Below are 23182 nucleotides of genomic sequence, written 5' to 3'. Positions count from 1 at the left end.
ACTGCAATCGCATACATTTGTAGAAATAACTTTTATAGAAAACTGTTTTAAAAATATGTATTTTCAAGTTGACAATAGACAAAAAGGAAAATAAATATTTACAAATTACACACCAGTTAATTAAAAAGTAAATTAGAAAGTAATCTATGCAGATGACACTCAAATTATGTCAGTCCAGGGGCCTCATTTATAAACGTTGCGTACGCACAAAAGAAGGCGTACGCCACTCTCTACGCAATAGTTGAGATTTATAAAAAGCAAACTTGACGGGAAAATGTGCTGTCCTTCACGCAAGCTCTGACCCAAGCGTACATACAAAAACGGCTGAAATGAGAAACGGCGACACCGTCGGCAGATTGAAGAAACACGTTAAAATATAAATGACAATACTGCCTCTCATAAATAACATGAAGACTTCACAAAGCAAGTCTTACAGTTATCAGCCTACACCAACACCCGTTTGATCGATCAGCAGTGAAACAAACAAAAAAATCAAACGAAAATTACAACAGAAATTCAAATGAACACTTATTTGCAGAAAGAAAAGTGAAATATGTTCTGCAATATTGGCATGTTGTGCAATTCATCCTCATAAATAATATAGTTAACAGAACGAAATAATGTACAAAACTGATATTCTCGTTAATGTGTCCGTCTGGCGGAGCAGATATAGGTGCGGGCGTGCGGACGGACGGACAGACGCACTAATTGTCCACTGGGGAAAGTTGTTTTCCTAGTAAAACATTTCTTCATAAGCTATGGAATTATGGTATTCATGCATATGCCTTTAGTTTGTTTTATTTTTGATAAAACAATGTATTGGCGAATGTACTACGACGGAGTTTTAGGGCCACGGTGAAGAAAAAAAATTCTGGCCAACATGACGAGATTAAAGTCATCATGTCGACTTTAATCTCGTCACGATGAGAAAAAACTCGACACAAAGTTTCGAGAAAAAAACTCGTCTTGTCGAGATAAAAGTCGAAATAAAGTTTCGAGATTAAAGTCGCAATGTTGCGCGCGATAGAAAAAAACTCGTAAATTTACGAGATTATTGTGGAAGTGAGCAGCACGCAGAGCAGCAGGTGAACGCCGTGCAGCAGCAGAGCAGACCGACTAAACTTTGTTGAACATGTGAGCTGAATGTTAATTGATAATGTTCCAAATGTCTGGAGGCTCATTTGATTGATTCACAAGTTATTAAAGTTTTATTTATTGATGGTTGGTTTGCAGGATCTCTGCAGCTGTTTGCTTGAATCCTTTCTTCCTCCACCAGAGACCAGATCTCTATGTTTGTGTGATGCTTCCGTCTGAGGAGGAGAAGCACTTTTTGCCATTTTCAACGTTGTAATGCTAATATAACAGACTATTTTCATTCATCTTTGTTTTTTAATGATCAAACGGGTCGCTTCATCTGCAGCAGTGGGCGTATGTGACACTGTTTACTTCCGCATTGGTGATCGGATGACAGATTCATGACGTAATGTGACTGATGAACTTCAGGTTATGTGAATGAAAAGGAGAATAAAGGCTGCAGCGATCCTCTACACCCAAACGTGTCTCTGAGCTCCTTATTTTACAGATGAAACTCCGCTTTACTGACACCGAACCCCGGAAAGACTGCTACACGGAAAATAATTTCATTTTGAGTCGCCAAAAGGCTCAGAATATCTTTGTTTTAAACCTATAATCCTGAAATAAAGCTTCACAAAAGGCTCCACATATTTCATCTTCAAGCTAGGCTCCGATAAACAGACAACTTCTGGGTTTTCTCCTTGTTAATCTATGACTTTCTTCCTATAAATTTACGAGTTTTTATCTCCTAATAAAATTACTTTTTTTTGGTGGCCATAAAACTCTGTCGTAAACTCTTAAATACAAAGCCACTAGCTCACTAACATTAGCCATAACACTGAATACTCCTGAAAGACTCAGCTTCACTGCTCTCGCACAACATTTCGACTTTAATCTCGAAACTTTATTTCGACTTTTATCTCGACACGACGAGTTTTTTCTCGAAACTTTGTGTCGAGTTTTTTTCGTCATGACGAGATTAAAGTCGACATGACAACTTTAATCTCGTCATGATGTTGGCCGGAATTTTTTTTCCTCACCGTGGCCCTAAAACTCCGTCGTACGTATGTCTCAACCATTCAGAAAGCAACAAGAAATTACATTTGCGCTGAACAATTTCCCATTTCCACGTGGATTATTACCGACATCTGTAGCTTGTCAGATGTAACTAAATGGAGGGAAATAAAATGCCCCATCACAATGCGTAATGACGCACAATGGCTGATCTTGCGCTCTTAGAAGATGTGGCAAATGGAAGAATTCGGAGTGAACGCATCTTTAGACAACAAGAAGACTTGCTGGCAAACGAGGATGAGTGACTCATGAGCCGGTTCCGACTTCCTCGAGCCGTCCTGTTGGACCTCTGCGGGCTTTTGGGCCCGGCGTTACAGAAGAGCACTCAGAGGAACCACGCGTGTCACCCGGTGCATCTGGCGCTCCGGTGCCCCCAGAGACGGACCAGAAATGGTCGGACATCAAAGTCGAGGCAAAAAAACGTCTGGCGCTGCAACCCCCACTCACCCACACACACACACACACACCCGTGTCTGCCACGGGTGTGGGGGGGGGGGCACCGGAGCTGCCACTCCTGATGAGAGACTGGCAGCAATAATTGGGGAATCCCTTTTAAGTGGAGTGGTGACTGAGGCGCAGGGGGATGCCGACGCGCCAGATGCACCGGGTGACACCCCCCCAAAAGCCCGCAGAGGAAGTCGGAACCGGATCATAAGCCACTCGTCCTCGTTTGCCAACAAGTCTTCTTGCTGTCTAAAGATGCGTTCACTCTGAATTCTTCCATTTGCCACATCTTCTAAGAGCGCAAGATCAGCCATTGTGCGTCATTACGCAATGTGATGGGGCATTTTATTTCCCTCCATTTAGTTACATCTGACAAGCTACAGATGTCGGTAATAATCGACGTGGAAATGGGAAATTGATCAGCGCAAATGTAATTTCTTGTTGCTTTCTGAATGGTTGAGACATACGCCATACATTGTTTTATCAAAAATAATACAAACTAAAGGCATATGCATGAATACCATAATTCTGTAGCTTATGAAGAAATGTTTTACTATGAAAACAACTTTCCCCAGTGGACAATTAATGCATCTCTCTCTATCTACCCATCTGTCTGTCTGCACCTATATCTGCTCCGCCAGACGGACACATTGACGGGAATATCAGTTTTGTACATTATTTCGTTCTGTTAACTATATTATTTATGAGGATGAATTGCACAACATGCCAATATTGCAGAACATATTTCACTTTTCTTTCTGCAAATAAGTGTTCATTTGAATTTCTGTTGTAATTTTCGTTTGATTTTTTTGTTTGTTTCACTGCTGATCGATCAAACGGGTGTTGGTGTAGGCTGATAACTGTAAGACTTGCTTTGTGAAGTCTTCATGTTATTTATGAGAGGCAGTATTGTCATTTTCACTTTCACGTGTTTCTTCCATCTGCCGACGGTGTCGCCGTTTCTCATTTCACCCGTTTTTGTGCGTACGCCTGGGTCAGAGCTTGCGTGAAGGACCGCACATTTTCCCGTCAAGTTTGCTTTTTATAAATCTCAACTATTGCGTAGAGAGTGGCGTACGCCTTCTTTTGTGCGTACGCGACGTTTATAAATGAGGCCCCTGGTGATGATATTGAAATTTTTATTTCTGTTGATTTTACTTAAAGTTTTTTTTTTCATCTACATAAAATATACCCTTCAAGGAAGCATCTGAGTCTTTTTTACATTTAATAATCCTAGATTATAATTTACACAGGCATGAAAAAAACCATCTAATTTAGTGAAAAAGCTGAGTAAAATACGCAGCCCTCCCCATAACTGAAGTTTGTAAATATTTATTTTGTCTATTTGCTTTAAATGTTTATACATTTATATTTTTTTTATTATTTTCTGCCCCTTTGAGCCAAAAGAAAACAAACAAAGAATCACCATGACAACTGTATTGAAAATACAATTTATTACACAGGGTAATAAATACATACAAAGATGCAAGTAACAGCATTTTCCATTTTCTGTGTCTCCACTTAAAACCAACTGAAAGATGGATGAAAGAAATGCATTTGGCACATCCTTCCCTCCGCCGTGAGTTGCAAAAGGTCAAAACAGACCGAACGCCATGAAAAGAGGAAAATAAAAACACTAAAAAATAAAATCAAATAAGAAAACCTGATCTAGTTTTGTACATGTCATGCATAGTCTACAGTTAACCGATGGGCCCGTTTGCATGCAAAAAGAAGGATTTTGAAGGGAAATGGAAAACTAAGATCAGTGAAGTTGAATGTCGACCTTTTCTTTTGTTTCACAAACAACTCAGACATGATTGACAGCCGTTGGGAGGCGTTCAGGTTGTTGCTGCTCGTTTCTCTTATCGTCGCCCTTTATCTCTAGGAGTTTGCCTCTCCGCCTTTTCTTCATCGACTTCCTCCCAACCGAGAAAAATGCCATGCAGGTTGATTTTTCCGTTTGCTTTTGGGTGACGTGTGGTTCTTCTCGGAGGGGGAAGGCGCGTCTGCGGCTAGGACCTGGCGTTCCTCTCCGTCTCCGCCAAGCATTCCCGCACCAGTCCTCTGGCGTGGATTATTCCTGCCCAGAGGGATGGGGTTTATTCGGCTGAAACCCAAAGGAAAGCGTTCAAAGCGGGACATACCTCGTTTCAGCCTCTCCATGGCGCTCTTGCTTCCAGCATACGTGGGCCTGATTTCCTTCCCGAGTTCTTCGATGATGGCGAGCAGCTCTGCATATTTGTTCTGAGGCACTTGACTGCCGGTGGAGCCCTGGAGTTTAGAAAAAACAACAACAAAGGAAGTTCTCTTCTGATAACAAAATAAAAGCTGCAGCTTTGATCTTTGGCCTTTGATATTTGGGGCGGGTCACCGTACAGGTGAGACCTTCGTTGCCCTTATCCGCCCGTGAGGGCAGTTGTGAATAACAGCTGAACGACCCGTTTTATCGGGACTTTCAAAATAAGATGCACGCATTTCCTGGGAGCCCCAAACAACCATCTCAGAGTTCTCTGGTGTTTTTATTTACCAACTTTCAAACTTTAATGGTACCGTTTGAATATTGGCCAGGAGAAAACAAGTGGAAACCAGCGGTTTGTCAAAGATCCAGACGCAGAACCGTTCTTCATCAGACAAGGACGTTAGCTTAACGGAAACCAGCGTGAAACACGTGCGGAAACAGGTGTTTTCTGCGCTTTAACATCTGCTTTTTATTATTGAGGCCTCAACTAAAGTAGGTGGAGCCTGGCGGCCCCTATGTCCAAAACGATTGACAGGTTTTCAGGTGGTAGGGGTGTGGCCTTCGGATAAGCTCCACCCCTGATTGGTGAGGGTGGTTGCCACAGAAACAAGGACTCACTACAAAAAAATAAAAAATGGAGAATTGAACCATTGTCGATGGATGTGGTCACACTCAGCCCAGGTCTCAGGTACAGTCAGCGGTAGAGCCGCCGCCACCGCGTTTCCACGAGCGCCAACAGAAACCCTGAAAGACTCGCCACACCTCTGACGAGGGTTGGGAAGAAGAAGATGTTTCTGCGGCGTCTAAAGGCGGAGCTCACCTGTGAGAATCCCAGAGATGGAGGTCCGTAGTCGCTCAGCAGGGGTCTGTAGGACTGCAACGTGGCCAGGTTAGCCGCCGAGGCCGACTGAAGGTTCCCAACTGCAGGCAAAACATCCGCATCATGAAAGATGATACAAGAAGACTGTACTTCTGTTCTTTCACTGCTAAAATATACCAAACATGGAGCCCGTTTGTCTGACATTGGTGACACAAAAACAACCGATTCAGAGCTTTCTATCAAATATTTTGTTTGATTTGAATTATTTTAGTCCTAAACGCAGCAGAATCATAAACACACATCTGTAGTTTGGTTTCCTCACACGTGTGCGTCAAAACCCCAAAAAGCCGTTTACGGAACAGCGAGGCTGAAAGCCGTCCCTGCATTTGCTGACGATGGATGAGGATTTTAGAGAAATATTACCTTTGTAGAAACAGAAACTTTGGTTTACTTGGTAAAATGAGAGAAAAAAAAAACATCCGCTAGTCATTTTAGAAAGTACGGACATCCAAAAAATGATCACAGATGAATTTTTATGATTATTTTTAACTTTTAGGCTCTGATAAATGCAAAAGACTTGACCACATGACCTCCACACCATCCGTCTTTAAAATGAAGCTCAACTCATTAATGAAGACAAACTATTTTAAAAATGGCGGCTTTCATGCTGGTTTTATCTCCATAGCAACCATTTCCTTTTTTGGTCCCCTGGGGGTGGCGAATCCGTCGATGTAATTTGTAGAAAAATTGGCAAAAGTAAACTTTTGGATTTCCTTGGCAACGGAGGTTTATCATTAACCACGCCCCCATTCCTAATGTGGTTTTATTGTATATCATATTGTTTCATTCAGCTTGACGCAAGGAATTAATGTATTCAATTTCCACAATATTCTGGTAAGAAATGCGCGACCAACAGGGGAACGCCAGTTTTGCGAGCTCGCCCCGCCAACACCGTTCCAAATCTTTAAACTTTAAAAACCAACATTTTTCCCCCCATGTAGGTTCAAAATGATGAGTAACGATAGATCAAAATCCCCAGGAGGACTTTAAATTTGTAGACGGCGATTTTTTATTTTTATTTAAGCCCCTTCAAAGGTCAACGAAACTTTGGTTGTAGACTGAAGCTAGCAGGGAAACCTGGTGAGGATCGCTTGAGCTAAAAGTTTATTTTCCCATTTTGAGGGAAAATAAGGAAATCGCCAGATTTCAAACCACAAAAGTGTGTCCCAGACTGCTGCAGGACACACTGATCATGTAATGTTTGATAATGTTTATGGATTTAGAATGTGAAGACAAAAGACGAATGAATAATTACAGATATTGTCACTGGTTCATGCATTACTGTATATATCAATACAATAGTATGAAAAGTGCATCATTCTGACTCTAAAATCAGGAAATAAAATTAAGTTGTTGCTAAATAAGAGTGAATTAGTCATTAAAAAATCTGAATACTAATTAATAGGTGTGAAATTGTTAAATGAAAAAAATAATGAAAACAATTCAGTATTTTCCACGATGTATCACTAAATTAAAGGTTTTCTTTGTTGTTTTTTGGCTCCATGAACTCCAGCCTGCCTCCTGCGCCTGCAGTATCGGCCCCGACCGGCAGGTGTCCTCGAAGAGGCAGAAACTCCTCCGAGGCGGATCAATCGAGCAGCTCCGACCGAGGAGCATCATGGAGGAAACGGAACAAGGCTGGCTCAAGAAGACATAACCGATACATTTTTGTCACCGTGTAACGGCACCCGCCGGGCGGGACCGCGACCCCGGACGGCGGGGAACCCCGTTTTCGGAAGCGCCGCGCGCTCGTTTCTCATCCCCGCCGTGTTTCCGCGCCGACTCGACCCGCGGATGGCGCCCTTTTACATTAGTAATAATGGCGGATATGAATTAGCCTAGCTCCCAGGATCTGACCCTATATATATAACTGGACAAAAACTACAGACACAGTCTTTCTCCAGGTATTCTCCGAGACCCCGAATTTAACGCTCGATGTAGCGGGCGGGTAGTTGGCTTTTGACCGCCGTTTTGCTCTTACCCTGGTTCCCTGAAGTTCCCGGAATGTGCTGATGGACGTTGGGTTTGTAAGACATTCCCAAAGACATTGTAAATTAAAGAAATAAAAATGACCCGAAATTCAGTGAAGCGTCTGTCTCTCACTTTTTGTTTACAACAGCGGCACCGGCAAATATGGCCGTCACTTTATATTGACACCCACTGGGTTTCCAGAGCCGCTGCCATCCGCGCGGCACAAAACCACTTTTTAAACATCTTTTTACACATCTAGCGCACGCGCGCGGCGTCGCGCGCGCGCTTATGTGACATTTAACCCAAAGTTTGCTCCAAAAAAAAAAAAAAATATTTTTTTTTTTTTTAAGGTTTCAAGATTAAAACCACTTGAAGGTTTTAAACTCAAACCTTCTTAGTTTTTGTTTTACACTTTTTTTTTTTGGAAGTTTTGATGAATGAACTTAAATAAATCCACCACGCGTTTGGTGCACGCGCGGGTTTGGAATTGCTTGCAGGGAAATAAGGGGGACTGGTACCTGCTTTGGTCTGGGGAACCAGAACCCCCTCCCCCCCAGAACCCACACCAGTCTTTATATCCCATCAGGCCCCGCTGCCCACATGGTGGCCCCCCGGTACCGGCTGGGTCCCCCACATCTTCGCCATTCAGAAATGTTTCCAGAAGAAAAAAAAAAATGTAGTTTTTGACTTTTATTTTAATCATCTGTTAAATAATCCAATGTTAACTTGCTGGGAAATATTAAAAAAAATTAAACATTTCCCATCATCCTTTTCATGTTTTTTTAAATATCACTATTTAAGACAAATTTTATGTTTCGTATGATGTTAAAGTGAATAAAAGTAAGATTTTAAAATGTTTTGAAAGTTTACTTGAAATATTTAAATTTATTGCACAAATGAATAAAAGCTTGGAAAAATATTTAATTTCTAATTTATTTAAAAATTACATTAAAACCTATATAAAATTAGAGTTTTTGATATTTTGCATTTTATTTTTTTCTTTTACATATTTTAGTAACCAAATTTTGGTCAATTTTTTTTTTTTTTACAATGTAAAAGTAAACAAAAATACTTTAAAATAAGTACATTTCCTCAGGTTAATTCTTATTCATTGCTCAAATAAAAAAGAAATCTTTAAAAAATATTTTATTTTTAAAGAAATCTTTAAAAAATATTTTATTTTTAGTGATTAACATTGTGTTTGTCTTAAGTTTATTCTGTAACTTAAGTTTAACCTAATTTAGGTCAAATATCTTCATTTAGGATAAAAATAAGCCTTAAATTTACTGAAAGTTTGTGTCAGATGTCAAAAATAATTTCAAATTTAAATACCGCTTTATATCCAACATCACATTGTTTAAATCTACTTTTACTTCCCAGCCTTTTAGTGTATTTTATGTAATAATTTTAGATAAATCAATTAAATTAGAGCACAAAATAATGAGTTTTTACAAAATCTCATTGCTAAAATAAAAACAGTGACAGAAAATCAAAAAAAAAATCAAACATTTTTCTTTTAGATTTCTTCCAGTTTTGCTCACAGAAATTTAACTGAAGTCGTCTAAACATCGACTTTTTCTTGACAAACAGCAGCTTCACTGAAGCACCAAAGCTAGACGTAAATGGAGCTTTATTGAGCATTGCACTCGTTCATATACACGTCCCGTCAGTAGTGCATGGCGAGCAGCGGCGCTGTTCCCGTTGAACACAGCGAGACCCTCAACGCTCCGCCATCCGTGCCGCTGTCCACCAAGGTGCACATTCAAGTTCCAACAGACGACTTCAAAATGTACAAATAATCCAGACGTCAGTAAAGCAGAGGTTGCTCATCCACAGGTTGAGGTTGCATTTTAATAAGGCGCCGAATAGACCCCCCCACACACACACACACACCCCCTTCAGGCTCGCCATTCCAGTGCAAATCTGATGACACGATGGGCGCCACACGTTAGCGCTGAAGCCGTGTGAGGACGCCAGCTGAACATGCACGCCACAGGGAGGGATTCTGGGTCTTTGTACTGACGGAACCCCGAGCAGGTCCAAACTAAAGCAACGACCCGAGTTCTGCACACCTCTAGGCGATTGCTCGGAACCTCGGATCGGCCAAACGATGACAAAATAAAAGCCTGGGGGTGGGGGGGTGAAGGGTCACGGAGTGCGGCGTCCTGAAAGCGGAGGAAACTCTCGAGAAGGAACAGAAACGGACCAAAAATATACAGAAACAAAGTCAAATATACATTTTTGGAGAGAATCTCCGTCACTAGAACACGCTTCCATCTTTAAGTCTTCATTGAATGACGGCTTTAACACAAAATGCCCTTAAATGTCTGCCGCGGCGCCGCCTCAGGGATCCTGACAGAACTACGAAAACCCTGAACAGACGGAGACCAAGGCACGTTCCACGGACCGCCGCTGTCCTCCCCAAACACAAACTAAAGCCCGGACTGAAAACGGAGACGTTCTGCGGGAGGAACCAGATGGCGGTTATGTTTGGGCGTTTATGGAGAAGCAGGTCAGTTCCAGGGACCTTTACTGCAGCGGGGAGAAGTAACTTCCTGTCAGGTAGGCGGGTTCACATCTCGCCATGGATTGTAACGGAGCGTTTACTCGCAGTAGTTCTGGATTAGTCCCCGCCCCGGTCTGGACTGAACAGAAACTGGAACCACAAATCCGTGGCGCTCTGAATGTCAGAACGCCGTCGGAACCTCCAACAGGAGAACGGGGGCATCTGGAGGTCAGGAACAGAACTCTCTGCACGGTGCCCCTGACCCTCCAGGACGGCGGGGGGAGGGAGGGGGTTGTGAGAGGCAGCAGAGCCGAGGCCTGCAGAGACTTTGCCGCGCCGGAGGGGCGGAGCTGTGGGCGAAAGTGGCGGACTACGTGTTGAGGGCGTGGCTGAGACTCTGCGGGTGAAGCTGCTGCCTCTTCTGCTGCTCCTGCACCGCCAGCTGCTGGCTCTGGTCCGACGTGGACAGCTTGTTGATGAGCGGCGAGACGCAGTTCGCTGGAATGATCAGACCTGCGAGAGAAGAAGACGCCATCAGAGGTTCGCCGGGCGCCTCAGGTGTCTACTTTTGGGTTTTTGGCATCAGCAGACACGGTGGAGGTGCGACGCCCCCCGCAGACCCGGTGAAGACTCTCCTGCACCGACGGGGCGGTGAGGAAGCCTTTCAGGGAGAGGGAGGAGCTCAAACCACCAATTCAAAGAAAATCAGCAATTTTCAAAATAAAAGCACACACCTACAGGTTCTGCCGGATTCCTGGAGTCAAACGCCAAACTGCTGCAAAGGGCCTTAAAAATGTACGATTTTCAAAAAACATTCTGAAAAAAAAAGATGCAATTTAAAGAGTAATAAAAACTAAAGATTAAATTAATTGTTCTTCCTGCTGATGCAGTTTGTCCTCCAGGCTCCACATGTTTCCTGATTTAACAGCCGATTCAGTCAAAAGATGTAGCTGTTCAGTGCAAAGCATCATGGGTAATGCTTTTAACCTGCTGCACCATGCGGTGGAGGTTTAACAGACAAACTAACACCTTCGGGTTCCTCTACAAGACGCACATTTCTTTAAAGTGGGATCAAAACAGAAGAATTTCCTCTGAAAGGCACAGAAACCAGGAGCTGCAGCCAGCTGAGGGGGGGTCCCACGGGACCCCAGGGGGGGCTGCAGGTCACACCAGCGAATGCTTGAAGAACCTTCAGGGGTCCATCGCGCCTTTAACTTACCCACAATCCTCTGGCCGTCGTCTGTTCTGAGGCGCACGATCTGCACCTTCACGTTGGTCCCTCCCACCGGCGTGAGCACCTCCTCCAGCTCGTTCCACACGCTGAGCACGGAGCCGCACAGGACGTAGTAGGACCGGCACCGGAGGCCCACCTCGCACTGCAGACCCACCGACGCCTTCTTGCAGTTGCCGCGCCTGCAGCAGGGGCGAAACAGAACCGTCAGCGCCGCCTGAAGTGACCCGTTTTCTCCGGCAGAATCATTTAAGGGGGACCCACCAGTAGGCGTGGGAGCAGATTTTCGCCGACAGCGTGTACTGATCGGTCCAGTGCTGCTTGGCGTCTTCCGACAGAACCTGGTGGGGAAACAGAAGACACTGAAACGCTGCTGCTGTGAACGCAGAGGCTAAACCTGAAGCCGGAGGAAAAATCAGCTGCAGAAGTTCTGCCGAGAACCAGAACAGACGAAAGCAGGAAAGTCCTAAAGAAGCTGAAGATCTCATCCTCCACACCTTTTTGAACTTCTTCTTGATGTCCACGTAGGTCTCCAGCTTGAGCTGCCGGCCCGTGTTGGGCCGGTACACCAGGAACAGCCTCTTCTTAGGGTTCACCTCCTTCACCAGGATCGCCGTCTTCTTGTTGTTCCTCATCTGAGGGAGAGGAGGAGCGTTCAGTTCCACAGACGAGTTCATCGGATGTAAACAGATGCTTTAAACGCTTAAAAAAAAAATGAACCCGGAGGACTTTTAGCAAAAAGAACATCTAGAAGAAGAGGAAAAATAGTTCATTTGAAGCTGATTTTTATTTCATTTTCCTCAGACGGAAACACGGAGGTTAACTGCTGACGCCTCTTTTGTGGTGAAAAACATAAATAGGCGCCAGTTGACTGAAAACACCAGAAGCCGTTTCACTGAAAGGACTTTAAAAAAGCTCGTTTTAATGCTCTTCAACATCCAGGATGTGTGAGGCGCTCAGATCAGACACCCAAACCACCAGGAACCGGTTTTCTGATCACGTGACTGACATGAGTTCGGTAAAAGATCATCCGGTCTCCTCAAACGCTCAGACGGAAATCATTACGACTCTAAAGTCTGGAGACGTTTAAGGTGAGAAAGGGCAACGTTTCTACGGAAAACGATAAAGCAGATGTGCAAAATGAACCCTGTAACCATGTAGTCGCTATATTGGGAACTTTAGCCAAAGTCCGGATCTTTTTGGTGAATTAAAGAGCCACAGGTTCAGGTTCAGATTCTGAAAAGGGACTCTGTAGAACCGGACTCTACAGGTGAGTCAGACAAAAGCTGCAGCTCAAACATGGCCACTCCCACAGCCTGCAGTGATGCGGCCGCATCACTGCAGGCTGTGGGAGTGGCCATGTTTGAGCGTCATCACCGCCTACAGACTCAAAGATTGGTAATCCGGTTCACAAACCCAAACTGGCGAATGTTGCAAATGCTCCGCCTCCTGAAAGGTGTGTGTGTGTGGGGGGGGGGGTTACCTGCACGTAGAAGCCGTCGTCCGAGCCGTTCTGCTCCGCCCACGCGTGTGTGGCTTCCTCCCAGGACATTCCTCGCTCCACGCTGACCTGTGACACACAGTTATGGGTGGTTATTCTGGGTTTGCGGCGGCGGGAGCGTGGGGCGGCGTTCACCCACCGTGTGCAGCTCCACGTGTCCCGACGCGGTGTAACCTGGGGTCAGGAACTTCCTGCAGTCGATCTTCTTCACCTTCTCGTCGCCAGAGCCGAGGTCTGATACCGGACACCAGAGGTGATAGTGAGTGGGCGGAGCAAAAGAGCTGACGATTCTAAGGCGACGCCAGCTTTCTTACCCAGAATGCCCATGTCGTATCGACCGTTCTTCTTGGCCTCCTGGATGACGGCCGCCAGCGTGTCGGAGAAGTACTGGAACAGAGCGTTCTGCTGGTGGACCTCCATGCCCAGGATGCGGTTCAGGAACTTCCCGATGTTGTTGTAGTCTGCAAACACAACGTGTGATTAACCCACGAGGCTCCCGTCCAACCAGACAGACAGGATGTGACGTCATTCCCCGCGGGGTCACCTTTGTCGAGGGAGAGCGCGCCGGACCTGTCCTCCACGCTGATGAGCCCCACGCCGATCAGACCGCTCTGGATTTCTGCGCCACACATCAGGTTCAGACACGGAGCAGCAAACGGGACGCAGAAAAAACAAGAACAGCCCCACCTTTGAAGAAATCCCCTTTGAAGTCGGCGGGCGGCGGCACCAAGGCGGCGTCCAGCTTCACGATGGACTTCATCACGATTTCCAGAGCGTTTCTGCCATACTGCAGGAGGAGGCGGAGTCAGTCACAGAGAAAGCGGCGGCGCTCAAACAAATGCCGGCGTTCGTACCTTGTTGTCAAAGTTGAAGCGGCTGAGATCTCGCGTTTCCGTTGCTCGCCGGTCTCCGTGCGTAAGCGCCCCCTGATGCACAGAACAGCGTCAGTAAAGGGCCACCACGTTTTTAAAAGAGCGCTCGCCAGAATCGGTGCCACCCACCAGGCTCTCCAGTCTTTTGGCGACGATGGACGCAAACCTCTGCTCTCCCGCCAGCTCTGAGATGAGGAAGACGTACTCTGGAGCCGTGACCTGGTTGGACCGGTGGGTTCTTCCTGCAGAACCAGAGCAAAACTGTTTGCAAAGAGCCCGCCGTCACGTTTGAGAGGCCGTTTCCGACACGCACCGAACTGCTGGATGGCTCTGTCGGCGCTCCACGGCAGCTCCAGCGTCATGTGGACTCTCCGCCGCTGGTTCTTCACGCGCCGATCGGCCTGCAGGGAGATTCCCGAGCTGGCGGCTTCTGAGATGATGGCTATGTTCTGAGGGAGAGGATGGCGAACATCACAAGGAGGAAAAGCGTGGACTTCCGCTAAACCTGGTTTTGAAAAAGTCATATTGTTTCATCCTGTAAGGTTGTAGTTTTGATCTGTAAGGTTGAGCACTGGGATTGATTTTCTGGGAAAAGTTTGCATAAATAAACTCTTTGTTTGCCGAAAAAGATTCAAAACATTTAAAACATTTTTCCAATGACGGCGGTCATGTTCATAAGAATTTCAGATTAAAACTGTTTCTGATTATTTCTTTATTCTAGTCCCGTTGGATCAGGAGCAGAGGAAAAAGCTCGGACCTATGACGGCTAGGTAGCTCAGACATACTTCCCTTTTTTTTTTTATTTGCAACCCTAATGTTAGCTTGGGCTTGTGACTGCTTGTTGCTAACGAGTGTAAACAAAGGCCTGCTGGGAAATGATCCAAGGCTAACTTCCACGCCAACAGTCCCACCCACAACCCAAAAATGAATTTCTAAGGAGCTCCTTTTAAAAAAAAGAAAAAACAAAATTTTTCTTTAAATTTGAGCTAAAACTGCAGCAATAAAGGAGGGAACGCCGTTTTCCTGTGTGTGCGCCAGTGTGCGTTCACCTTCTCTCCATCCATGAACCTTTGCTTCTCGGTGAGGTTGAGGATCTCCACCGGGACGTCCAGCTCGGAGCGGGACTCGTAGGTGATGCTGCCGTCGCCGTTGCTGACCACGCGTCCCTTCCTGCCGGTCATCTGCAGCCAAGGAAGCGGTTTGAGCTTTGCAACAAAACCCCCGGAGACCGATGGCCAGAAAAATTGTTTTACCTCTGCCACATTTTCCGGGCCCCCCAGCTCGTCGATGAGCTCGTCCAGAGTGTTGGGGGGCAGCTCCTCGGCCACCTCCTCCAGCTCCTCCAGGAGCTCCCTCTTCATCTTCTGGGCGTGCTCCACCGCGTCCTGACTCGTCAGACAGCTGTCCGGACTCTCCGCTTTGACTGAGCGGGAAACAGGGCGGCCGTTAATTCCGACGCGGGAGCCTCGACCGCCCAGTCGTGTGCAGGCTCGCTCACCTGTGGCGGGCGCGCTGGGGGGGTTGACGGGTGCCGTGAAAGCGGGTCTGGTGGAGCCCAGGCCGGAGGCCAACAAGGCACTTTGAATGGAGTCTGGGTCGATGCTCTTCCTCCTCTTCTTCTTTTCCTTCTTCTTTTTCCCTTTCTTGGGCTCCTTCCGGATGAGCCAGGGGTCTGCGGGGAGGAAGACGCCATGAGTTTCTCAGGAAACCTTCCCCTCCCGCTCTTCCTCTGGCAGAGCTCACCGTCCTCCTCCTCGTCGTCAGACTCGTCTCTGAACGGGTTGAAGTCGTCGTCTTCGTCGGCAGAGCTGACAGACTTGAAGCTGTCGTCGCTGTCTTTGCCGGACTCTTCCGACTCGCTCTCCTCTGAGCTGGTACCGGACAGGCCGCCGTGGAGGCGGGGCTTCTTCTTCTGCTGCTGCTTTTTCACCTCTGAACCTGAGGAACAACAGCGTTAACCGACAGAACCGAGAACAGAGTTGAGTCCGGACTTCACCCACCTTTTCTCTTCTGTCCCTTCTTTTCCGGCTCCACCGTGGCGTCGCTGGGGGAGGGCGTCTTCTTCGCTGAGAGGTCGATTCCCAGCAGGCTGTAGAGCTTCTGTCTGTCCGGAGCGGGAAAGTGCTTCTCGACAAGGGACTGCAATACGCCCCTGCGGGGAGACACCTGACAGTTACCACCACGGTGTTTCCGCTGCGCCACAGCTGGACTCGGACAGATCCGTACTTCGCCGTCGACACAAAGTCGTTGAGCTCTCCTCCCCCCTCCTCCAACGCCTCCAGCGTTCTGGCCTCTCCGGTGGACTGGAGGCCGATCACCACACACTGCACGGCAAACAGAGCGTCAGCCTCAAGGAATCAAACTTTTCACTCCGACACTTTTATAGCAGAAGTCTCAAATTAATCCATTTGATCTTCGCAAAGATTTCAAACCTTGATGGTATTTAAGCGATTTGCTTTAACTTCTCATCACAGTGGAGACTCGAAGAGCTAAAGGCGGCGGTCTGGGCTCACCTTTCCGTTGTGGACCTCCTCCCGGGTGAGCTGGACGACGCGGCGGACTTTGGATGCGATGCAGAGGTATTTGAAGAACCTCTGGTGGGCGGACCAGAACTGCCCCCACATGGACTTCTTCATCCGCTGCTCCGCATCCATGAGGCTGGCGGCCTGCTGGAACCTCTCCCGCGCGTGCACCCACTGCACCAAAGACACGGCTGTGAGTCGTTTCCGGACAGGAAGCTTTCAAACGGAGGGGGGGGCGGGGGGGGGTCTGCTCTCACCAGCCGCACGGACTTGTTGTACATGTCGATGTAGCGCTGACTCAGAGGAACCTCCTCGATCTTGAAGGTCACGCCGGTGAAACTCAGCTGCCTGGCGATGTACATTCCTCTGAGCTTCATGTCCATCGCTACGATCTCCATGGCGCCGACGCCTCTGTAGTGGAAGGGGGGGGTTTAAAACCAGGAGGGGAGGCGTCTGGGAGCACAGAGGGATGAAAACAGGAGCTCACCTGCGCTCCACGGCCTGGATGAAGTTGCTGAACTCCCTGAAGGGCGTCTTGTGGCCCCATATGCCCAGCCGGTTCATGTACGCCATGTTCCGCGGCTCGGAGGCGCCTGAACGGAAGAAGGAGTTTTTACAAACCCGTTTGGAGAGGGAAGCGTCTGGGACAAACCCCACTGACCCGTTGCACTGGCGTACACGACCCGAGCTTTGGGGAGCTTGTTCTGCAGCTCCAGAACCGCCAGGCCGGTTTTGGTCGGCTTGGAGGACCCGATGGGGCAGACGTTTTTGGCTTTGTGACACTCGTCGTACACGATCTGCGGGCGGCGGGTCAGGGAACGTACGGCTGACTGCGTCAGGGCGAACGAACAAGCGGGTGAAAGGATACGACTCCGTCGAAGTCCTCCCCGCACCAGTGGAGGAGCTGCTGGAAGCGCGTCTTGTACTTCCCGCCCGACTGGCTCTCTCCAATCAGAGACGAGTACGTGGCGAAGATCACGCCCTTCTTTACACTCCCGTTGTGTTTGGAGGAGATTTTGCCGTATTTGAACTGAAACGGCGTGGAAAAGCTTTGAGCAAATAAAACTAAGAAAGGGAAGTTTGGCTGATTCACCGCCGAAGGTCTGACCTTGTTCAGAGAGTGGACCTGGATGTTTTTGGCCCCGATGTCCCTCAGGTCTCGTTCAGCGTCGTACTTTAAATCGTTTGAGACGCTGAACCTGAGCGGGAGAAGGCGACCGACAGATGAGAAGACGAACAACGTTTTACAGGAAGACCCAGAGCCGGAAGGTTCCTTTACCACAGAGATCTCTTCCTGCCCAGAAGGTAGTTCTCATAAATGATCCCGGCAATCGTCCTGCCTTTCCCCACGCCGGCGCCGTCTCCAATCAGATAGGCGGCCCGGTCGCCGCTGGGAAGGAATGTTTCATGTTGCTGTAAAACACAAGAATTTCAAATGTCAACTAAAACCTAAATCCGTCGACTTCCACCCATTTCATGGCCGCCGAGCCCCTTAATGTCAGAAACTATTTTCACGGCCCAGCCTGATTGAAATTCCAGTTTCCTTTCATCCTCTGTAAAACATCTGCAGCTGCTTTAAACTACTTATTTGCACTCTAGATTTTCTCTATTCAGCTTTCTTTTATTTTGAAGTCAAAAGCTCTTTTTTCTGTTAAAATAAATAGCAGTTTTCCAAATGTTTGTTTTTGTTAACTTAGCTAGCTTGAGTGCTTAAATATGGAAAAGGGAAAATCAGAATTCATCCATGAATCCCATCATTTCAGGGGGGAGAAAATACAAAACAATCGCATCTCGATCAGAAAAGGATTGTTTCAAAGACCCGATTCATTCAGGAAATCGGTTAAAGATCGGACTTTTAGAGTCCCTGAGGTCTGACAGAGAGCATGATGGGAAAAAGGGCCCTCTGCTCACCTGAGCTGCATACGTGATGGCCTCCAGCTGCAGCGCCGACAACCAGCCCCGATCGATGACCTCCTCCGGGATGGACAGCCTGTACCAAACGTCCGGCGGGTTCACGCTGGACAGAGAGCTGGTCTCCACCACCGGATCCGGGTGCCGCAGGCCGATCTTCACTGCAAACAGACGCCAGCGTTTCACCACAAAGCTAATCAGTTAGGAGTCTCTGGTGCATTGTGGGACCACAAACACTCAACAACTAAAGTTCTACAGCGGCACATGTCTGATGTGAGCTCCAACGCTTACATTTCATGGGCATGTACTCTGCATACGTCTCTGCATGGCCGAGTTCATCTTCCTCTTCCTCCTCGGGTTCTTCCTCTTCTCTCATCCCAGGAGCTTTCTGCAGCAGAGACCCAAACGGCCGGCGTCAAACGCAGCGCCCACGCCGTCAGCGGGTCGTTAGAGACGGAAACTTACCACAGAGTGGATGAAGTTGGGAAGTTTAGCTTCATCTTTGATCCAGATCCTGGGAGCATCTTTGACCAAAACCTCTTTCTTGATTCCGTTGTTCGTTTCCCCTGAAACACCAACAGAAGATCGCAGGCGGTTTAAGACCAAACCCTGAAGATTGATCATTTCTAATCATTTGTGAGGATACATTTAGAGAATAAAGATTTTCACACAGACACTAAATATTCAATAATCCTTAAACGTGAATAAATGAAAGGCACAGAGGCTAAAGAAAAGATCACAAAGGAAAACTACGTGCTGCACAATTTTGGGCAAAAATATCTGGTATCCATTTAAAGTAATACTTAATATTTCATATATTGTTGTACAACAAACAGAAATGATGAAAGTTCCTGTCCAGCAGGAGACGCCGGCTTGTGAAAAGGTGATTCTCTGAAGCAGAGACGAAGGATCCGGCAGTAACAGATACCTGGACTGGCGACTGCTGCTGCTGTCGCCACAGGTGGAGCGATGTCGGGTGGAGGTTTGAGCTTCATGAGCTCCATCAGGCTGTTGCCTTTCAGGACCGTGGTCTTCACGTTTCCCGTTCGGAGGAGGTCTTTTAGCTGAATCTGGAGGAAACGGGCGGGAGGTGACTGGTTCGTCTTTACGGAGACACAGAGCATCAAACCCCTCAAACAAACCTGGTCTTTGCTAGAAGGCACTACGGCGGACACGGATGGAGGAACGCTGGAGGACGAGAGGGTGGGAGAACCTCGCAGCACTGAATTGGCCACATGGACCACCTTAGTGACAGTTATGGTGTGTTTGATGGGGTTGACCACAGACGGTTTGGTCGTGGCGCTTCCCAACGACGGCAGCTGGTTCAGCTGGTTTAAGACAAACGTGGTGGTTGATGGCTGAGGTTTCTGAGGAATTCAACATAGATTATGTTTCATTGCTAAAATCACAGCGTCCTGTCCTAACGATCTGAGCTCTCACCCTGACTGTAACGATGGGGAGGGTGGCGGGAGGCTCGTGGCGAGCGGCCTCCCCCGACTCTCCTCCAGCACCGACATCCAGCGCACTGATAGAGATCGACTGCAGCAGAGCACAAATCAGACCCCCGACTCCGACACAAAGCAGAAAAGGACGGTCAGAGGGAGCTTACTTGCTGGGCGGTGGAAGGCTGCGTCCCATCCTGAGGATCCACGTCTAACAAGCCGAGATCATTTGGGCAGATCCCACTCTCACTCAGAGCAGCAAGAAGTAAATCCTGTCCAGGATCCATCTGCAAGTGAGGACACTTTTTCAACCTTCCCAGTCCTCTACTCTGAACGGGGAGCTTCACACGCTCAACCGGTCCCTCCATCCAACCATTACACATACAAATGTGAAGCTGAAGAACCCTAAAAGTGTTTTCCTGCTTCCCACTCGCTCTGATGCAGGACTCCTGTCCTGCTAAAGTCGGCCTGATTTTAATAACCGTCACAGTTCTGAGGAGGAGGAGGAGGATGAAGAGCTGAATGGATGTCAGAACGGAGCATCTTCCAGAAAAACGATAAACTTCGAAGAGTTCTAGTACAGTCTCATCAAAATATTAAGAAAAAGAATTATAAAATTAATACACCAAACACACCACCTTGTGTCCAAGAAAGAAACATATGGATGAAAATGCACAATGATGTTGGGCCCGCATGCATTATCCTTAACCGGAACTCTTCCTCCGGTCCAAGTGGCCCAATAAATAGTTCACAAAATTACCTTAAAATATCCAATTTATTAAAATAACCAATTAAAAAACCTCTATAACTAGATGAAAACAACTTAAACATATTTGTTGGTGAAATTCAAAAACATCTCCAATAAAAAGCTTTTTGAAATGATTTTATAGAATGTAAAATAAAATCTAATTAAAAAAAAACATCAAACCAGAAAATGTTTAAACTTTTCGCTGTTTTTCAAAGAGAGTTTCATTTTTTTTATTTTATTTTATCTAAAAATTAGAATAATCATTTTCATACACACAACAAAAAATAATGGAAACTTAGTAATCAGAGCAAACACTTAAAATCTACCCAAAAATAAATAAAACGCCAAGAAAAATCAAAAACTAGCAAAGTTACAGCCACAGCCAATAAAAAAGCAACATTAAATATAAAAAGTATTAAAGGTTTAGGCATCTCCGACAGTTAAGTAAAGTATGAAGCTTAACTGATGTTTTTTTTAAATAGGACCTTTCTAATTTAAGTCAGTTTTCTATTTAATTCCTTTTTCTATAAAAGAGGAACATTCCTTTTATCCATTCACTTTAAGGATTTTTAACAAAAATCCACCAAAAGCATAAAAAAAAACTTTGTTTTAACTTTAAATATAAAAATACAGTTTCTTACCATCAACGTCAGTATTTACATGTCCCCAAATATGAACAGTAAACTTGTAATGCACGTGGTTTATTTAAAAAACCGTAAAGAAAAACGCTTGAAAAAAGTTTAAGTCCTTCAAGCAAACGTTAAGCCGGCAGCAGCGTCTGGAGTCGGGCTAACCGTTCAACCACAGCGGTCTGCTGCGTTCAAAGTGACCCAAACAAAACACGTGTTAGGAGGGGGACTCAACTTCCGGTTTTCCTTCAGCTGGACCCGCGGCACCAGTCCGGTACCAGACACGTTTTTCACCAAAACGTCCGTTAAAGTCCGAGGCTGTCATACTAACTAAACTGACTGGCCTGGTCGGAGCAGAATAATGGCCCTGCACAGAGTTTAGCATTGGGATTGGCGTCATTGACAGAACCAACAAAGCTGCAAAAAGGTGACCCGATCATCGTTCCCATGCCCCTCGTGTTGGATTCTCCATAGCTAATATGGCTAATCATGTTATGACAGCTTCCATATGCTAACCCTTATACCCCACCCCCCCAGCCCCCAAAAAACCCAATACAAGTCATAAATCTGCATTAATGCAACAACCAGAACCAGTTTTTAGCATGTCGGCCGTTTCCCCGCGGAAGGACAGTGAGGTGACATCACAGCGAGTTCAGCTCGTTAAGCCGAACCTGATAACGTGTTTCTGATAAATGACGTTAGCAAAAACATTCAGCAGCGGCGCAGAGTTCGCAGAGAAATTCGCCCTTTCGCTTAAAACGTCTCCGAAAACACCAAATCCGCGGGAACGCGGCGGTGTAGGCGGAGGTTTGAGGGCTAGCAAAGTGTTCGCTTTTAGCATTTTTTAATCGGCGTCCGCCGCCGTACGTGGAGCTAGTACTAGTTTTAGCAACTAGGACAACAACCTCAAAACAGAAACTTACAGCTCACCACTTCCATTAAAAAGATGCCTTCGGGAATCGAGTGGAGTTTTAGGACACAAAAGTCCAGAGATTACCTCCCAGCAGTCGGATCCTCGGCTAAATGCGGCTCACCTGGCGGTTGAAGGGCCGCGGCGGCTCGCAGTGTGCGGCTCGCGCTCGGTATAGTGCGGGGGGTTCGTCGTCCTCTCGGCTCACGCCATCTTTTTATCAAACGCTCCGCCGCGTGCGGGTCACGTGACGTGCAGGCCAAACGAGGCCGACTTCGCAGTCGAGCTTCTCGAGCGGCGTCGCTGGATTTTCGCTTTCGAAGACCGGCGGCGCGTTCGTCGACGACGAAAAACCGATAAATGCGAGAATCTGAGCATTTCTAAAACATTTCCTGAAACGAGAAACATAGCAGAGTCAGCGAGCTAATACCACGTCACGTGACCCTGACCAGCTCCTGAGAGGAAGTGACGTATAAACATTTTTCTTTTCTTTTTTTCGTGGTCCTATTCCTTTTACCTCCCTGTATTTACGCTACAATATCAAATATTTATATACCATAGTTTTTCCATTCTTTTAATAAAAAAAATTATGTCCTAATTATTGATTATGAACATTAATTTTATCACTAATAATTGTTGCCATTGTTTCTTAAGCTCTGCTGTCTAGAATGTTTGTTTTATTTTCACGTTTGACATTTGCATGATGAAAATAAATTAATTTATTTAATAACATAATAATTTCAAGTTAAATGTAATATAAAAAATCATTTTTTCCCCACATCTAATTGTTTTCTATTTCACCAATTTTAAATAAATGCACACGTTTATCTGAATAACCCTATAGATTTTGTTAAATAGGTAAATATACATAAAAAAAGTAGATTTACTTGTGTTGTGAACATAATATACACATGTTTATGTGCATGTTTCTGTGAGTGTTTGTAAATTTAAATAATTCCTGTGTAGTTTTTCAATAAAAACTACATTGTAAAGGTAATATGATGACAATAACATGTTTTCTGTACTTGCCAATAAATACTTAAAAAATCATTAAAACAATAAAAACCAAACAACAGTTTTTTTTTCTGAAGGAGCACGGTTGGTGTTAAATGGACTCATTATTTCTTATCTATCATTATTTTTCCCAAATTTAAACCAAATGTTGATTTTTAAGCTTTTTTGTTTGGTGACAGGTTTACTTTAATTATAGAGAAGGATTTTAGTTTAA

At 46.0% G+C, this 23182-nt stretch overlaps 2 protein-coding genes across 8 annotated transcripts; both read right to left on the bottom strand.

Moving 5' to 3' along the window:
• Positions 1-4031: 4031 nt before the first annotated feature.
• cdk2ap1 (cyclin dependent kinase 2 associated protein 1) lies at positions 4032-7937 on the bottom strand. The gene is made up of 4 exons (XM_004074485.4): positions 7693-7937; positions 5652-5752; positions 4737-4863; positions 4032-4672 (listed from the first exon to the last, which is right to left on the bottom strand). The coding sequence occupies exons 1-4, from the start codon at positions 7757-7759 to the stop codon at positions 4605-4607; spliced, it is 363 nt and encodes a 120-aa protein (XP_004074533.1). The 5' UTR covers positions 7760-7937; the 3' UTR covers positions 4032-4604.
• Positions 7938-9295: 1358 nt separating this feature from the next.
• Positions 9296-22385, bottom strand: sbno1 (strawberry notch homolog 1). 7 transcript variants are annotated; one of them, XM_020707448.1, is made up of 33 exons: positions 21975-22385; positions 19835-19954; positions 19666-19764; positions 19368-19592; positions 19154-19295; positions 18691-18791; positions 18517-18613; positions 18226-18386; positions 17594-17727; positions 17423-17513; positions 17183-17344; positions 16976-17111; positions 16802-16907; positions 16572-16725; positions 16306-16488; positions 16019-16116; positions 15793-15944; positions 15536-15730; positions 15291-15464; positions 15046-15215; positions 14842-14973; positions 14106-14241; positions 13922-14034; positions 13775-13846; positions 13608-13707; positions 13465-13539; positions 13235-13381; positions 13060-13154; positions 12903-12989; positions 11917-12054; positions 11684-11760; positions 11408-11601; positions 9296-10701 (listed from the first exon to the last, which is right to left on the bottom strand). In XM_020707448.1, exons 1-33 carry the CDS (start codon positions 21981-21983, stop codon positions 10559-10561), a joined length of 4218 nt encoding a protein of 1405 aa, XP_020563107.1. In that variant the 5' UTR covers positions 21984-22385; the 3' UTR covers positions 9296-10558. The 7 variants fall into 7 exon arrangements, with proteins under 7 accessions (XP_020563107.1, XP_020563110.1, XP_020563111.1 ...); XM_020707451.2 differs by having other exon boundaries at positions 21968-22384; XM_020707452.2 differs by having other exon boundaries at positions 22042-22384.
• Positions 22386-23182: the final 797 nt, after the last annotated feature.

Source organism: Oryzias latipes, chromosome 12 (assembly GCF_002234675.1).
Source record: "Oryzias latipes chromosome 12, ASM223467v1".
Classification (NCBI taxonomy): Eukaryota; Metazoa; Chordata; class Actinopteri; order Beloniformes; family Adrianichthyidae; genus Oryzias; species Oryzias latipes.
Note: the sequence above shows the minus strand (reverse complement) of the source record. Positions and strands in the feature narration are given on the sequence as shown.

Bases quoted from the DNA above. Each gene is read 5' to 3' on its own strand.
- cdk2ap1 (XM_004074485.4), bottom strand. From the start codon at position 7,759: ATGTCTTTGGGAATGTCTTACAAACCCAACGTCCATCAGCACATTCCG. The intron at 4,864-5,651 runs GTGAGCTCCGCC...TCTAAACTCCAG, and splicing joins CATCTCTGGGATTCTCACAG to GGCTCCACCGGCAGTCAAGT. The intron at 4,673-4,736 runs GTATGTCCCGCT...CCCTCTGGGCAG, and splicing joins CATGGAGAGGCTGAAACGAG to GAATAATCCACGCCAGAGGA.
- sbno1 (XM_023960822.1), bottom strand. From the start codon at position 20,050: ATGTGTAATGGTTGGATGGAGGGACCGGTTGAGCGTGTGAAGCTCCCC. The intron at 17,728-18,225 runs GTGAGCAGAGGG...TGTGTTTTACAG, and splicing joins CCATCACGTATGCAGCTCAG to CAACATGAAACATTCCTTCC. The intron at 13,540-13,607 runs GTGGGGCTGTTC...TGTGTGGCGCAG, and splicing joins CAAAGGGGATTTCTTCAAAG to AAATCCAGAGCGGTCTGATC.